Source organism: Carassius gibelio, chromosome B1 (assembly GCF_023724105.1).
Source record: "Carassius gibelio isolate Cgi1373 ecotype wild population from Czech Republic chromosome B1, carGib1.2-hapl.c, whole genome shotgun sequence".
NCBI classification, from domain to species: domain Eukaryota; kingdom Metazoa; phylum Chordata; class Actinopteri; order Cypriniformes; family Cyprinidae; genus Carassius; species Carassius gibelio.
In genome coordinates this window covers 3,213,325-3,230,107 of record NC_068396.1, presented here as the reverse complement: position 1 = coordinate 3,230,107, position 16,783 = coordinate 3,213,325, and the positions used below count along the sequence as shown (strand labels likewise).

Here is a 16,783-nt window from a genome sequence, read left to right as displayed (position 1 = left end):
TACTTTTTATTATGCTGGAAGTTAACATCTTTGAAATCATTCATTGCTTCTTAATTAAATCCAACCTGTTATGACTGCATTAACCTGCTGCCCCTGGGTTTTAATTTTATGATTGTAAAATAATAAAACTATTAGTCAAGGAGTTTTGGGTATTTGAGTGTTTTCTTGGATCGTGTCCCACTTAAAGTATCTAGTCCAATAGAGAACCTGTAAACCCTGGGTAGAGGGAGTTTGTGGGGGTTACAACTTGGCGTAGTCTTGGCAGACTTGGACTGTGGGCAAGAACCAGGAGAATGTCAACTACACAACCAGCAGTAGAGCTACCTTCTACATCTAGTGGGGGGCAGCAGAGAATAGATGGTGTACCTGATTTGGCTCAGAATCAAGCAACAAATGCAAATATGGTGATGTTTCCATTAATGATGGGGTCACCCTGGTGTCAAAAGTTTAATGGAGATCAAATGCCGCAGGGAAATAATTTTCAGGATTGGTATAATGTGCAGACATCAATGTTCAATATTTACCCTTTTTCAGAAGTGCAAAAAGTATCTGCTGTAATAAGTAATCTTGATGGGGAAGCAAAAAGGGAAGTGTTAGCGTTACCAGCAGCACAGCGCATGACAGCTGAACAGATATTGTCATTTTTGAAAAGCATTTATGGAGATACTGTCCCCCTTGCAACCCTTCGTGCCCAATTCTTTACTCGTAAACAAAGGACAGATGAAAATGTCAGGCAGTTTGCCTTGGCACTGCAAGAATTGAGTAATCGTTTGGATAATCGGGGTGATGGTACCATTAGGGGTAATGTTTTACGTGACCAATTTATTTTGGGACTTTGTGATGCAGGATTGCGTAGGGAACTTCGGGGTATGGTTAGAGGAGCCCCTGATAGTTCTTTTATAGAAGTAAAAAAAGAAGCAATTCTACGAGCAGAGGAGTTTGGGGAGGTAAGGCAAGCAGTAGCTGCAACAGTCCAGTTGAAGCCAGCCCCAGATGCAACAAAATTGGTTGAGGAGATTAAACAAGAAGTTGTGTTGCAGTTGAAAGGAGAAATAAAGGAAATGGTTGCTGGAATGGTTAAAGAAGTGCGTGAAGGAGTACAGCACTTATTGCCTAGTAGTGATAATGCAAGACCTAGGTATGAGTTAAGCAGGGGTCGAAGAAGCTCAGATCAATTTGACCAGCAGGGAAGACCTATTTGCAGATGGTGCAAACAAGCTGGGCATATTGAAAGACGGTGTGTGGCTGTAGAGGGAGGACAGGGGCCTTTAAACTTTTTTAGAACCCACTGTACAGGCCCGATCAGTGGGTACATTGGGTAGTGGCCAATCGAAAAAGAAAGATAATTTAATAGGACAATGCCCAGTGGTGGAGGTGGTGATACAGGGGGTTAAAACACCCTGTTTAATTGATACGGGGTCACAAGTAACCACATTAACCGAAAGCTATTTTAAAAAATATTTTGTGACTAGCGGACCAACAGTGTACCCACCAATACAAAAGTTCAATTTGGTAGCTGCTAATGGGTTAATGATTCCATATATAGGATATATTGAGGTGGACTTGAATATATGTGGGAAAGTTATACCAAAAAGGGGAGTGTTGATTGTTAAAGACTCAAAGGGATCTTTGTACCCAGGACTAATTGGCATGAATGTGATTAAAGAGTGTAGAGACTTTCTGATGACACAGACTGGGGATAGTTGTGTAGGAGAAGGTGAAGTGCAGGTTAAGGTGTGGCATCAGATGTTTTCGGTTTGTGAAGACCTGTTAAAGTTTGGTGATGAGTAGGGATGCACCGAAATGAAAATTCTTGGCCGAAACCGAAAACCGAAAAAGAGAAAACCAAGGCCGAAAACCGAAACCGAAACACCGAAATAAATTATGCCAATTATTAGTACCATTGCATTTATTGCTATGACCGTGTACTAACTTTACTAAAATTAAGACATTGCAATTGCATAAATTAATATTAAAGTTTCAAAGATAATTACAATTACATAACTTATTAAAAAAAAACCATAAAAATACATAATTACAAATGATGCAAATATTTATTAAGCACATTGCAACAATGCACAGTATAAAATAAAATTCAAACTAAAAATTTATCCCACTCATGTGTATATTTAATAATAATGTACAGGCCTACTGGCCTGCAGAAAGGTTTTAAAATGAACTGTTCTCTCATAAAAACAAAGTGCATTTAGGTGAAGTGCATTTGAAATTTTTCTATGTAGGACTAGAAAGTGCATCACTTCTCCAGTATAGGCAAGACTGTTATCACTTCTGGGGATGGGGACTTCAGACAGATAACCATCTAGCTGTTGAGCAGTTGAGCTTGTCATCTGCCTGACATTTGAGCCATATTTGAGAGAGTGTATTTAAATAGGGCCAGGGCATAAATAAACATTTTTATCAAATTAAAGCAGAAATCTAGCAGAAAATCTAGCATAAATATGGCTACAATCTGATATTATGTATGTATATATGTTTGTGTGTGTGTATAAGAACAAAATAGCCAACGTATTATTATTATTTGAGGCACTTTCTTGCAGAATTCCACTGAACATATCAGACAACGATGGTGCATGCCACTCATCTGGTGCAGAGACCAGTCTTTTTTTCTGCGCTCTGATCTGTCTCCTGCGCTTGGCGCTTCTCCGTCTCCACGCGGGTTCTCCGCATCCAGCGCGGCCTGGATCATTTCTCGTGCGCGCTGCCTTATTTCCGCATCCAAGTAATGTTCTTTATAACGCGGATCAAGCACATTCGCGATGAAGTGCAGAGGATCCGAAAAGATCTCAATGAGACGTGTGCTAACAGACTCTATAAGACTGTACTTTTCTTTGTTTTTACTTCGTGGTCCGTCTTAATTTCTTTGTTAGGAGACGTTTTAGTGCTGCGAATAAAGGAATACGAAGAGAGACAATGTTCTCACTGGTGTTAAATGAATGTCGCGTGGAGCTCGTGGTCTTTGCTATGCAGGTGCACGTGCAGGTCGCGGTTTCTGTTTGCGTCATCACAACATTTCGGCCGTGTTGTTTCGGTGATAAAAGTCTATCGGCCGAAAACCGAAAAGGCCATTTTCGGCCGAAAATTTTCGGTGGCCGAAATTTCGGTGCATCCCTAGTGATGAGGTAGGACAGATAAGTTCAATTTACTGGCCGCAGGGAAGACGAAAGACTATTCCAGCACAGTCAGAGGTGGTGATAGAAGCATGTGCACGTCTACGACCTGACAGGAAGGATTATGTGGGCTTAGTAGAACCTTGTAAAGATGTATTGCCGGGCCAGCTGTTGGTAGCTAGATCACTGAGCACAGTTTCAAAGGGAAGAGTTATGGTCCGAATTCTAAATCTTTCTCCAGTTCCAGTGACTCTTTTTCAGCGCTGTCGAATAGGGCAGATTTTTGATGTTGAGTTGTGTCCAAGGCAGCAAGGAGATGTAGTGCTAAGACCATTGGATGATGAGACCGTGGAAGTGGGAGTGAGGCAGAATACGGTGCAGGATGTAGAACAAGAACAGGTGTTGCGGCCGGTGACTGTTCCTTTAGACCCACTACAATTTAGTACTGAACAACAAGAGAGGATTGCTAAATTATTATCGAAGCATCAAAAGGTCTTCTCAGAACATGATGAGGATTATGGGTACACGGATAGGGTGTTGCATGTGATACCAACAGGCGATGCAGCGCCAATTAGAGAACGGTATAATAGAATTCCACCAAAGTTGTATCAGGAAATGAGGGGGCTTTTGAGTAATATGCTTGAAAATGATATTATTAGAGAGAGCTATAGCCCCTGGGCAGCGCCTGTAGTGCTTGTCAGAAAGAAGGACGGCACCCTTCGTTTCTGTGTAGACTACAGGAGATTGAATGGTGTTACCCATAAAGATTCGTACCCTCTCCCCAGAATTGAAGAATCATTGGCTTCATTGAAGAAATCTAGAGTTTTTTCAACATTAGATCTAGCGCATGGGTACTGGCAGGTGGGGGTGCATCCAGCGGACAAGGAGAAGACTGCCTTTGTGACCCCCATGGGGCTATATGAATTTAATCGGATGCCGATGGGGTTGTGCAATGCTCCAGGAACATTTCAGAGACTGGTTGAAAGTTGCTTAGGTGACCAAAATTTTGAAACCTTGTTGCTCTATTTAGATGATATAATTGTCTTCTCCCCTTCTTTTGAGGCCCACATTGCCCACCTGGACTTGGTTTTCAGCCGCTTGGAGAACTTTGGCTTGAAAGTGAAACCTGCTAAGTGTTTTCTCTTCCAGAATGAAGTCCATTATCTAGGCCATGTGATTGCAGAAGGAGGGGTGTCACCAGACCCAGAGAAATTGCGAGCAGTGGAGACTTGGTCAACTCCGCAGAACATCACTCAGCTGCGGGCTTTCCTGGGCTTAGCTGGTTACTATAGACGTTCTGTTAATAACTTTGCCCAAATTGCAGCACCCCTGAACTCTATGATGTGGGGGACATCAAAACGACGCACCCGACCGGCCAGAGGTAAACAAGACTGCTGGGTATGGGGAGAGGCACAGGACATGGCATTTAAAAAATTAAAGGAGAATCTCCTACAAGCACCCATACTGGCTTATGCAGACTTTCAGTTGCCATTTCTGTTGTACACTGACGCCAGTCAGACAGGCTTGGGGGCAGTGCTGGCACAGGTGCAAGATGGAAAGGAGAGGGTGATTTCCTATGCAAGCCGAAGCCTTCGTCCAGCAGAAAGAAATGATAAAAACTATAGCTCGTTCAAACTAGAACTGCTGGCGTTGAAATGGGCTATAGTGGAAAAGTTCCGGGAATATCTTGCTGTGTCTCCCTTTACTGTTTTCACAGATAACAATCCATTAGCTCACCTGAATACGGCAAATCTAGGTGCAGTGGAACAGCGATGGGCGGCTCAGCTTGCAGGATTTCAGTTTGAAGTGCGATACAGACCGGGGCGGACTAATGGAAATGCTGATGCCCTCTCCAGGTGGCCTGTGAATGAGACCTCTGCCAGGACTATAGAGGATGGGAGTGCCCCATGTGGTGAGGGTGGCTATGTAGCATCTGCAGTGGTCCATGCTTGTGTCCAGGCTTTTGTTCCGGTGGTTGAGGAGGTCATATTGGAGGAGGGTAGAAGGATGGATGCAGGGGCAGAAATGAATGAAGATCGAGTTGGCCCCAGCCTGCTGGCCGAGTGGGTGAGGGCACAGCGGGGTTGTCCAGTGGTGTCACGACTGTGGGTCTATATGGACAGAGGAAGAGGGCCTGTTCCAAAAGAGCGAGCAGCTGAAGGCCGGCCTACCCAAGTGCTGCTACGACAGTGGACCCGTCTCTGCGTAGATCAAGGATTGCTGTGCAGGGAGGTATGTGACCCAAAGACATTTGATAAATGGAAACAAGTAATTGTACCTCAGTGTCTGCAGAATCAAGTTCTGGGATGGGTGCATGACCGTGCAGGACACCTGGGTGTGGAAAAGACTCTGGGCTTGGCCCGTCGACGTTTCTTCTGGCCAGGTCTGGCGCGAGGAGTGGAACAGTGGTGCCGCCAATGTGTCCGCTGCAATCTCCATAAGACTCCAGTCAATACAGTAAATGCTCCCCTTGTCGTTATACGATCAGAATACCCTCTCCAGATTGTTTCGGTGGACTTTCTGTCATTGGAGCCTGCACGCAGTGGAATGTGCAATATTTTAGTAATGATGGATCACTTTACTCGCTATGCAGTCGCAGTGCCAACTCTGGACCAAACAGCAGTGACCACCGCCAGGGTGTTGTGGGGACATTTTATACAGCCCTTTGGGGGGTTTGATCAACTGCATTCCGATCAAGGCCCCAATTTTGAGTCAAAAGTCATCAAAGAATTATGTGCTTTGTACAACATCCATAAGTCGCATACCACTCCCTATCATCCAGCAGGAAATGGACAATGTGAGCGTTTTAATCGGACATTGTTGAGTATGTTGGGGACACTAAGGGATGACCAGAAGGAGGACTGGGATCAGCATGTGGCGGAGTTGGTACAGGCGTACAATAATTCACCCCATCCCTCTACCGGATATACACCTTATTTTTTAATGTTTGGCCGACATGCGAAATTGCCCATTGACGTGATGCTGGGCCGGGGAAGTGAATTCTCAGGCACCGTTGGCAGCTGGGTGCACTACCACCATGAAAAGCTAGTGACTGCCTATAATCAAGCCAAAAAGCAAGTTCAGAAGGCTCAAGCGTATCAAAAGAGGGGGTTTGACCGTAGGGTCAAGGGGGAACCATTGTTGGCGGGCCAGAGAGTCATGGTATTAAATAAGAGGGCCAGGGGCCAGGGTAAATTGGATGATAAATGGGAACGGGATGTATATATAGTTACATCACAACCTAATCTTGATATTCCCGTTTACGTGGTTAAGAGGGAGAGGGGTGATGGTGGCGAGAGAGTGTTGCACCGCAATATGTTAAGCCCATGTAAGTTTGAAATGTCCTTGTCCTTTGAGGAGAGCGAAAAAGAGGTTTCACATTCTAATTCTGATGTTAATCCCATGAACAGTAATTGGTGCGTGTATCCTTGGTTGGGGGGTTGTCTTACAGGGCAGCCGGGACCCACACAGAAGGATGGAGAGGCTGTTGGTAATGTGGACCTTGAGGAAGCAACATTACAGACCCCACAGGAGGAAAGACCCTCTTGTTTGAACCCTTTACCGGTCAACTGTCCCGAATCTAGACGGTCAACTCGGGCCACGAGGGGCCTGTTGCCTCAACGTTATAGAATGTGAGCTATTCGAGTAGGAATGTGCGGACACATTTACAGTAGGGGGGGCGGATGTAAGCTGCTCATGCCTAAAGAAGGGGAGTGGCAATACTGAGAGCGTCCTCTGTGTTCCTCATGATGCGCTGGGGAAAAGGAACACCTGTGTGGCATTAGTAATTAGAGGGAAGCATTATAAATGTATGATGTGTTTGTTGCGGGAGGGTTGTTTGGTTTGTTGCTGCTGAGTTCCTTGCCAGAGCTGCCGTGCCGGGACGTGGGTTTAGGATTGTTGTGCGACCCGTGCGAATCGATCGGGAGGGATATTTTGCTGGGGTTTTCCCCGTTTACGTTTGGCGGCCGCCGTTGAGTTCACTGAACGCGGGACCCACGTCCGGTAGCGGGTAAGAAAGCCAGCAGTACATGTTTTTATTATTGTGTTGGATGTTAATGTCTGTTCCGGGGAGGCCCTGATGTATGTATGAACCTAATGGTCCCCCGGCGTTATTTGTGTGTAGAGTGAGTGCGTGTGTAAGGGGGTGGGCAGGTTATCCTTTCCCCATACGCCTCCTATACAGTTGACGACGGCTAGATATTTAGCACGAGTATGATTGACGGTTTGTGGTGATTAATATTTGATATACATTTATTGGTGTGGTGTTTATGATTATTGGGTTTTGCAGTGTAATGAACTTATGTGTGAGAGGTGATCACGTGAATATATTTAATGCATGTATTGACTAACTACTGAAATCTTGTGCTGAGTAGATCCTGTTGGTTGTTACTTTTTATTATGCTGGAAGTTAACATCTTTGAAATCATTCATTGCTTCTTAATTAAATCCAACCTGTTATGACTGCATTAACCTGCTGCCCCTGGGTTTTAATATTATGATTGTAAAATAATAAAACTATTAGTCAAGGAGTTTTGGGTATTTGAGTGTTTTCTTGGATCGTGTCCCACTTAAAGTATCTAGTCCAATAGAGAACCTGTAAACCCTGGGTAGAGGGAGTTTGTGGGGGTTACATTATGTGTTCCTTCAGCCTTATATTCCCTGAATCTTATGATCCCTCAGCCCTAACTCTGCTAGAAGTGATGACTATAAACCCTCAAATGCAATATATGAGGTATATTTAGTATTTGTAAATTGTAAAAAAAAAAAAAAAAAAAAAAAAACGCTATTTTATATTTATTATAGGCATAATTAAAAATGTTTTGAAAACCACAACAATATGACTTCGGGCCCTATCTTGCACCCAGCGCAATTGACTTTGTACACCGACGCATCTGTCATTCCTATGTTGCACCCGCGCAAAGCGCACTTTTCCCTCCACAGAAGCACGTCGCTAAACTAGTGAATGAACTTGCGCTCCCTGGGCGGTTCAGCGCAAAAAAAGGAGGCATGTTCCGGCGCAAACAATCCCTGGTACTATTTTGCTGTTCCATTAAACAATTGCCACTGACCAGAAAAAACCTAGTCTAAAGTCAGTGGCGCGTTGCGCGTTGTTCATTATGCTATTTTAAGGGCGCATGCTTGACCATAATGTATAGCGTGCACAACGTGCATACACTTTGCTCATGTAATCTACACAGATGCAACAGTTATTTTTGCAAATCATAAATTGTTACACTAAAAAAATATTAACACATGATGTACTAAAATGGCGGCCAGTTATTTAATGTTCATACAGTTCTAATATATGTGTAATGTTTGGTCGCTGTTGTTATTTAGTCAGGCGTCAGTCACACACCTATTGTTAGGACCCCGATGTCTAAAGGACCCGGATGCTGACGCAGCTTCACAGCAGATATGATCGCTATCATTATAACTAGCGTGTGACGATTCTAACGGTGATGATAATGCCAGTTCTCCCGCAATATTGAGTTATCGCATGTGTGCGTGCATCAAAGAGTAAGTTTGTTTCTTCATTATACTGTGTTTATATTTGATTGTTACATTAGTCTTTCAAGACGTGTTTACCTCGTCTGTCAAGCACATGTGCCTGTCAGCTAATCTCTAGCCAATCTTATCAGACGATCGCTGTTAGACGCACTTTCAGTGTTAATGTCATAGCAAATACGGATATTATTCATTTGCATATTGATGTTTATCAGTGTGTATATTTACATTTTATTGTTGTTGTTTCCTTTTCTAGAACCACACTTAATTAAATATTGTTCCAGTTTGCAATGAGTGGTCTTTGAGTGGTGTGTGCATCTAGCTCCTTCTAAACGGACATCATCTAATTTAATTGTTCTGATCGGACAAGTTTCAGTGGTTTCCATCGTTTATTAATTAGCACCTAAGAGCAGAACAATATTTTACATGGTCCTTCGAGCCGGATTAGGCAACTTCTGAATTAATATAATGTCCATACATAGTGAGGAGATTAGTGATGCTACTGTTCGCTCTCGACGCCGAACACAGATGCCAAAGTACCTTGATGACTATGAGGTGGATTATGTGCCAGAGCAGCCATCAGCACACAAACCCTCAGACCACTCCAACGTGGGAGAACAGCCAATAGGGGCGACAGGAGGTCCATTACCGCTTCACAACCCCCTGGTTGCTGGCATTGATCACTTTGCTGCCTATGAGGGGAATTCACATTTCTCACCTGAAGCACTGGAGATGCGCCTTAAGGAACTGGAGAAAGAGAACCGTCAACTTAGACGTGACCTCAGTGAACACTCAGCAGCTCACACTTCAAGATCATTGTCTCCATCTCAACCATTTCATTCATCCAGACATTTGACGTGCAATATGGAGAATCGAATATCTACCTCACCATCACACCACAGAGTAACGTCAACAAGAGATCAAAGCGATCCACGTTATGAAGGAGAAAGGTCAGTGAAACACAGTGAGGATAAGTTGCACTCAGAACGTCAATGTGATAGAATAGATGAGATCATTCATGAGCTTCAGAGGATGAAAGCGGGTTCCAAGCAATCTAGAACAATCTCGCCATCGCCTGAGCGTGCAGTAACACCCCAGAGGGCAGATCATGCGGATGAAAGTTACCATCCCTCGAGACATCAATCCTCACACTATTACAGCCCTACCTCCAGGCAGCAGAGACCATTTGTGCCTTATCATTCTTCATTGCCAATCAGTCAAGAGAACACTTATCGTGGTCCAACCCCTACCATTCCTAACTTCACCAAAGAGGATCCACGTGAGTTTGCCAGGTTAAAGGTAGCTCTTGACAATCTCCTGCCTGCTGATGCCAAAGAGCACTTTAAGTTCCAAATATTGATGGACCACTTGAAGTTTGAGGAAGCATTGCTCATTGCTGACTCCTACAGTAACAGCAGGTACCCTTATACTCATACCATGCAGGCACTAACCGAACTCTATGGGCAACCCCATCAACTCGCACTTCAACGCATTGCTGTTATGATGGATGGGCCCAGCATAAGAAGTGGTGACACCAGAGCATTCAGGCTTTTTGCACTAAAGGTGCGAGCCCTCGTTGGAATGTTGGATCAGTTAGGAGATCCTGGACGTACAGAACTGGCTTGTGGGTCGCACGTCTCCCGCCTCCTAGCTAAACTACCTCACGATCTCAGAGCAAACTTTAAGAGGTATGTCAATCCACTCAAGACACCTATCCCTACCTTGCTTGAATTTGCAGAATGGCTGGAGTATGAGGTGAGGGTACAAGAGGACGGTACCCAGTTCGGTATTGACCCTGGTAGAGAGAGACTGAGCTTCCGCAAAGACCAGCAAAGAGTGCCTAAAGTAGCACACAAATCTACTGCCATCTTCCATGGAAGTGAGCAAAGTCCAGTTTCCAAGGTTGAAGAGGTTCGTCGGAATACAGTTTCAGAGGTGAGATCACTAGAGAAACCAAAGAAATACTGCCCCTTCTGTAATACAACTCAGCACTATCTCAATCAGTGTTCAAACTTCAAGCTGCTGACCAAAGAGCAGATTGTTACCTGGATCAGATCCAATCAGAGATGTTGGAAATGTGGGCGCGAACACCAAGCAGGTCAGTGTACTCTTAAAGCGAAGTGCAAGAAGTGTCAAAGGAGACATCTAGAAATTCTGCATGAGGCCAACAATGAAATGAGTGCTAATGCCACCAAAGAAACGGGAGAGATCACCCAGTCTACCAGCAACACGATAGAAACTCTGTATGTTGATAGACCTACTGGCAGCAGTAAAGTATTACTGAAATTGTGCAGAGTCCTCATACGCAACGGAGACTTTTCACTAGATACATACGCATTACTAGATGATGGTTCAGAGCGCACAATACTTCTCCATGAAGCAGCTCAGCTACTCAACCTCAATGGTAAACCCGAAGACCTGTCTCTTCGCACAGTGCGCCAAGACATCCGCATTATTCATGGCTTCACAGTATCATTCTCAGTGAGTCCAGCTACACAACCAGATCGCAACTTCACAATAAGAAGAGCTTTCACAGCGGAGGAGCTTGGATTAGCCCCTCATTCCTACCCAATTGAAATGCTCCAGAATAAATATCGCCATCTCAGAGGCCTACCTCTTCAGTCAATTGACCATGCAAGGCCATTACTGCTCATTGGGTCAGATTACCCACAACTGATCACCCCTATTGAGCCAGTTCATTTGGGACCCCCCGGAGGTCCAGCGGCTGTGAAAACTAATTTGGGATGGACACTCCAAGGTCCATCAAAGTTCCTTGAACACGTCCCACATACACAACAGTGCTTGTTCACATCTGTAAGCCTTACGCCTAATGATCTATACAGTCAAGTGGAGCGGTTGTGGCAGATGGATATCTTGCCCTACCAAAATGAACGACTTGTGACGAGGTCAAAGCAAGATGCAGAAGCTGTGCGTATTCTGGAGGAGAAAACCATCAGGGTTGAAGTTGAAGATGTGCAAAGATACGCTACCCCTCTCCTCTGGAAAGTCAGTCCTCCACCTCTAGCTTCCCCAAAGGAAGCGGTAATGCCTCATTTGAGAAGGACTGAAAATCAGCTGGCACAGAGCTTAGAGAAATCCCAAGCATATACATCTGAGATGAACAGGCTGCTAGAATCAGGCTATGTGAGAAAAATTCCCAAATCCACAGCTGTACAGACTCCAGGGTGGTACATTCCACATCACATGGTCCACCACAACGGAAAGAACAGGATGGTATTCAATTGTTCTTTCAACTTCCAAGGGCTGAACTTGAATGAATATCTCCTTCCTGGGCCAACTCTGGGTGCTACCTTGCTGGGAGTACTTCTCCGTTTCAGAGAGTATGCAGTAGCCATTAGCAGTGACATAAAGGGGATGTTTCATCAGGTGCGTCTCCTACCCGAAGACCAACCATTCTTGCGATTCCTTTGGCGACACCTGAAACCAACCAATGCACCTGATGTCTATCAGTGGTCAGTGTTACCCTTTGGCACCACGTGCAGCCCCTGCTGTGCAACCTTTGCTCTTCGGAAACATGTTGCTGATCACAGCCAACCAGATAATGAGGTACGAGTAGCAGTAGATCGTTGTTTCTATGTGGACAACTGGTTGCAAAGTGTCCGCTCTCTTGAGATTGCCAGACAATTAGTGGATGAAATGCGACATCTGCTGGCCAAGGGTGGATTTGAACTGCGTCAATGGGCTAGTAACACTCCCCAACTGCTGCAACACCTGCCGCAGCAAATCAGGTCAGAGAAACATGAGCTTTGGTTTAGTTCAGACAGAGCCGACCCCCAGGAACGCACACTAGGACTTAGGTGGCAGTGCAGATCCGACACCCTTGGTTATAAACATGGCCATGTTGTAAAAACTGAGCCCACTATGCGACACATATATAGCATCCTTTCCAGTCAGTATGATCCACTTGGATTCATCACCCCATTTACCACTAGAGCTAAGATCATAGTCCAGAGGCTCTGGGACAAAAAAAGAGAATGGGATGACCCTGACCTGCCCACTGACCTCAAAAATGCATGGCTCACATGGGAAGATGAGCTTCCACAACTTTCCTGTGTCACACTGCCCAGATGCTACACAACAAAGGTAGATCCATTGACCAGCTCAAGAACTGTGCACACCTTCTGTGATGCCTCAGAGCGAGCGTATGGAGCTGTAGCCTATCTCCGCACGGAAGATAGCAAAGGACAGATAGAGGTGTCATTCTTGGCAGCTAGATCGCGAGTAGCTCCAAAGAAGCAGCAAACAATTCCCCGACTTGAGCTATGCGCTGCTTTAACTGGAGCACAATTGGCAGCAGTTCTGAAAAGAGAGCTCACACTGGACATCAGCAGTTTCAGATACTGGACTGATTCTACAACCGTTCTTAACTGGCTTCAATCAGACTCATGCCATTTTAAAGTGTTTGTAGGAACGAGAGTTGCGGAGATTCAAGAGCTAACTGATTCACATTTAAGGTCCTATGTGCCCTCACAAGACAACCCTGCTGATGATATTACTCGTGGCCTGTCACTGGCTCAGCTAGCCGAACCTACCCGCTGGAAGAATGGCCCAGAATTTTTGCAAAAACCTCTATCGTCTTGGCCCAAAATGCCCAATCTGGAGCCAGCCGACACTTCAAAGGAACTGCGTAAACCAGTATCCTTCCATCTAATAGCTCAGGGTGACCAGCATTCAGTCATTGCATCTCAATTTGACAACTTTCAAGAGCTTGTAAATGCAACTGCCAGATCCCTTCACGGGGCGGCCAGTTCCACAGACACTTTCACTGCTGACACGTATAAGAAAGCCGAGCTCCGAATTATTCAACAGTCTCAAATGGAGAGTTTTCCTGATGAATATGCTCAGCTTCAAGCAGGGAAGGCCATCTCCTCAAACAGTCGTCTAAAGACATTAGCTGCCGAATTTGATTCTGACACGCAACTGATTAGAGTTGGTGGACGACTCCGAAGATGTCACCTACTGAGTCCTGACATTCTTCACCCAATTGTCCTAGACCCAGTCCATCCAGTGACTAAACTACTAATTCAGCAGTACGATGCACAGCTCCATCACCCTGGTACTGAAAGAGTCTTTGCTGAAATCAGAAGACGCTTCTGGATCTTGAGAGGTCGTCAAGCAGTAAGATCTATTCAACATCACTGTACTGAGTGTCAAAGGTGGCGTGGCAAGCCCAATATACCTAAAATGGCTGACTTGCCTCCTTCCAGTTTAAGACTCTTCCAACCAGCCTTTTACTCTACAGGCATGGACTGTTTTGGCCCATTTATCATCAAAATTGGGCGCCGGAACGAGAAACGCTGGGGTATAATTTATAAATGTTTGACCACAAGGGCAGTGTACATCGACCTTCTCTCTCAAGCTGACACAGACTCCTTCCTCATGTCTCTACGTCGATTCATCGCCCGTAGGGGAAAACCTCATGAGTTGTGCTCTGATCAAGGTACTAATTTCAAGGGTGGAGATCGTGAGCTTAAGGAGGCCTTCAACAATATTCACCCTCAGTTACAAAGAGAACTTGCCAAGCAACAGATTGACTTCCATTACAATCCACCAAACTCCCCACATTTCGGAGGATCCTGGGAAAGAGAAATCAGATCTCTTAAAGCTGCACTGTACACAACCATTGGTGTGCAAACTGTCACAGAGGAAGTGCTCAGGACTGTCCTTGTTGAAATTGAAGTAATTCTAAATTCAAAGCCATTGGGATACGTATCCTCAGATGTAGCTGATCCTGATCCAATAACCCCTAATTCTCTCTTAATGGGCAGACGAGACTCTGCCTTGCCTCAGGTAATTTACCCTGCATCTGAACTGCTCAGTCGCAAGCGCTGGAGACACAGCCAGATATTGGCAGACCAGTTCTGGAGCAGTTATATGCGTAACTACCTGCCCGGACTCCAGTCTCGCCAGAAATGGCAACAAGAGAAAGACAACTTGACAGTAGGGACAGTGGTTATGATTGCTGATCCACAATTCCCCAGAGCACTCTGGCCTGTTGGAACTGTGAAATCTGTCCAGGTCGGAGCTGATAATAAAGTTAGAGCTGCAGAAATCCAGATCAAAGACAGAACCTACATCAGACCTGTTGTCAGACTTATTAAGCTCCCTTCACTTCCAGAATGACTGTGAGTACTGGCCCAAGATGCAAATCTGCAAGCACATTTGGGGGCGGCTGTACTAAAATGGCGGCCAGTTATTTAATGTTCATACAGTTCTAATATATGTGTAATGTTTGGTCGCTGTTTTTATTTAGTCAGGCGTCAGTCACACACCTATTGTTAGGACCCCGATGTCTAAAGGACCCGGATGCTGACGCAGCTTCACAGCAGATATGATCGCTATCATTATAACTAGCGTGTGACGATTCTAACGGTGATGATAATGCCAGTTCTCCCGCAATATTGAGTTATCGCATGTGTGCGTGCATCAAAGAGTAAGTTTGTTTCTTCATTATACTGTGTTTATATTTGATTGTTACATTAGTCTTTCAAGACGTGTTTACCTCGTCTGTCAAGCACATGTGCCTGTCAGCTAATCTCTAGCCAATCTTATCAGACGATCGCTGTTAGACGCACTTTCAGTGTTAATGTCATAGCAAATACGGATATTATTCATTTGCATATTGATGTTTATCAGTGTGTATATTTACATTTTATTGTTGTTGTTTCCTTTTCTAGAACCACACTTAATTAAATATTGTTCCAGTTTGCAATGAGTGGTCTTTGAGTGGTGTGTGCATCTAGCTCCTTCTAAACGGACATCATCTAATTTAATTGTTCTGATCGGACAAGTTTCAGTGGTTTCCATCGTTTATTAATTAGCACCTAAGAGCAGAACAATATTTTACACATGAGATGACGGAAGTCATTGTGGTGTGCCACGAAGATGTGAACAAAATAGGCATAAATCTAGCTTACAAATTATTCAGGCTAATTATTCTCCCATCCCCATACAACACAACTTCTCTGTCTTTCACTGCTCTTACAAGAACAACAGTCTCCTCGGCTGTGAACCGCTCCTGGCGTGCGCCTGGTAAATACGCCATAATAATAGCAATCCATAATGGAACTTGCGCACCTGCTTTTAAAGGGAATGCTGGATGACGCTCTGATTGGTTTATTTCACGATACGCCCAAACTACACCTATGAATAATGAAGCTGCTTCAGACCAACCCACTTTAGATTTGCGCCGGGCGCAAGAGCCATTTATCCCGCCGGGAAAATAGCAACAGCGCCTAGACCCGCCCACAAACTTACTTGCGCTTCGCGCTTTGACACTTGCGTTTCAGATCGTTAAAATAGGGCCCTTCATGTTGAAAGTCAACTCCATCATTGGGCCATCACCACGGTGGTATAGGCCTATCCAACAATGTTGAAAATGGTGAGATATAAAAATTAGATATTCTGAGACAGAATAAAAAAATAAAAAAAAATTTTTTTATATATATATACATATAGTTTGAGACATTTTGAACCACATATATATATATATATATATATATATATATATATATATATATATATATATATATATATATATATATATATATATATATATATATATGTGGTTCAAAATGTCTCAAATTAGCGTAAAACGGCTGAGCTTCAGCTAAATCCTGGGAACCACATTCTACTTTCAGTTTTGTTTCAAACTGACTTCCTTTACGGTTTCTGTCTTCGCTTGGCCTCTGAGGCATGTTCCTCATACTTTCTGAAAAACAAAATCTAAAAGAAGAACACATGAAAGTTTACTTTGAAAAATGTCTCCTCTGAAATACTGGATGACCGTCATCTGCACTTTGTTCATCGCCATCGGAGCTGCTTCTGGTAAAGTTACTCAATATTTCACTATACATTTTCTCCATGACGAGGTGGTGGCTGCTCTTAGCTAACGTTAGTTCAATGCTGTTTAGTTTTAAAACATATTATAATACTGTGTACAATTTACAAATACCACGGGACTGTGGTGTAAAGATTATATAAAGATATAGAATAGTCTTTGTCTAGGCCTAGTTTTGTGTAGTTTATAGTTTAGATTTTGATGCCTTGGTTATTTTATTATTACATGATAATAACAATCAGAGTAACGGTGTGACCTCTCCATCCTGGCTGAATTCGCCCATTGG

General features: G+C 44.1%; 2 protein-coding genes across 17 annotated transcripts in view; both read left to right on the top strand.

Moving 5' to 3' along the window:
• LOC127948882 (SLAM family member 7) overlaps window positions 1-16,783 on the top strand; it is a 104,010-nt gene that overhangs the window by 52,570 nt on the left and 34,657 nt on the right. For 7 of the 16 annotated variants that reach the window (XR_008152211.1, XM_052545702.1, XM_052545694.1 and 4 more), the window contains exon 1: window positions 16,330-16,484. The exons of 8 other annotated variants lie outside the window; for them this stretch is intronic. Coding sequence is in view for 7 of the 8 variants with exons in the window: in XM_052545702.1 (XP_052401662.1) it covers window positions 16,418-16,484 (67 nt within the window). In the remaining variant the exon portion in view is untranslated. Of the gene's footprint in view, window positions 1-16,329; window positions 16,485-16,783 lie in introns of those variants that run through there. One more of the 16 variants, XM_052545700.1, reaches the window with a different exon arrangement.
• LOC127948877 (uncharacterized) lies at window positions 8,517-15,364 on the top strand. The gene is made up of 2 exons (XM_052545681.1): window positions 8,517-8,648; window positions 8,893-15,364. The coding sequence occupies exon 2, from the start codon at window positions 9,105-9,107 to the stop codon at window positions 14,778-14,780; it is 5,676 nt and encodes a 1,891-aa protein (XP_052401641.1). The 5' UTR covers window positions 8,517-8,648; window positions 8,893-9,104; the 3' UTR covers window positions 14,781-15,364.

Coding starts and splice junctions, on each gene's coding strand:
- LOC127948877 (XM_052545681.1), top strand. CDS start 9,105: ATGTCCATACATAGTGAGGAGATTAGTGATGCTACTGTTCGCTCTCGA.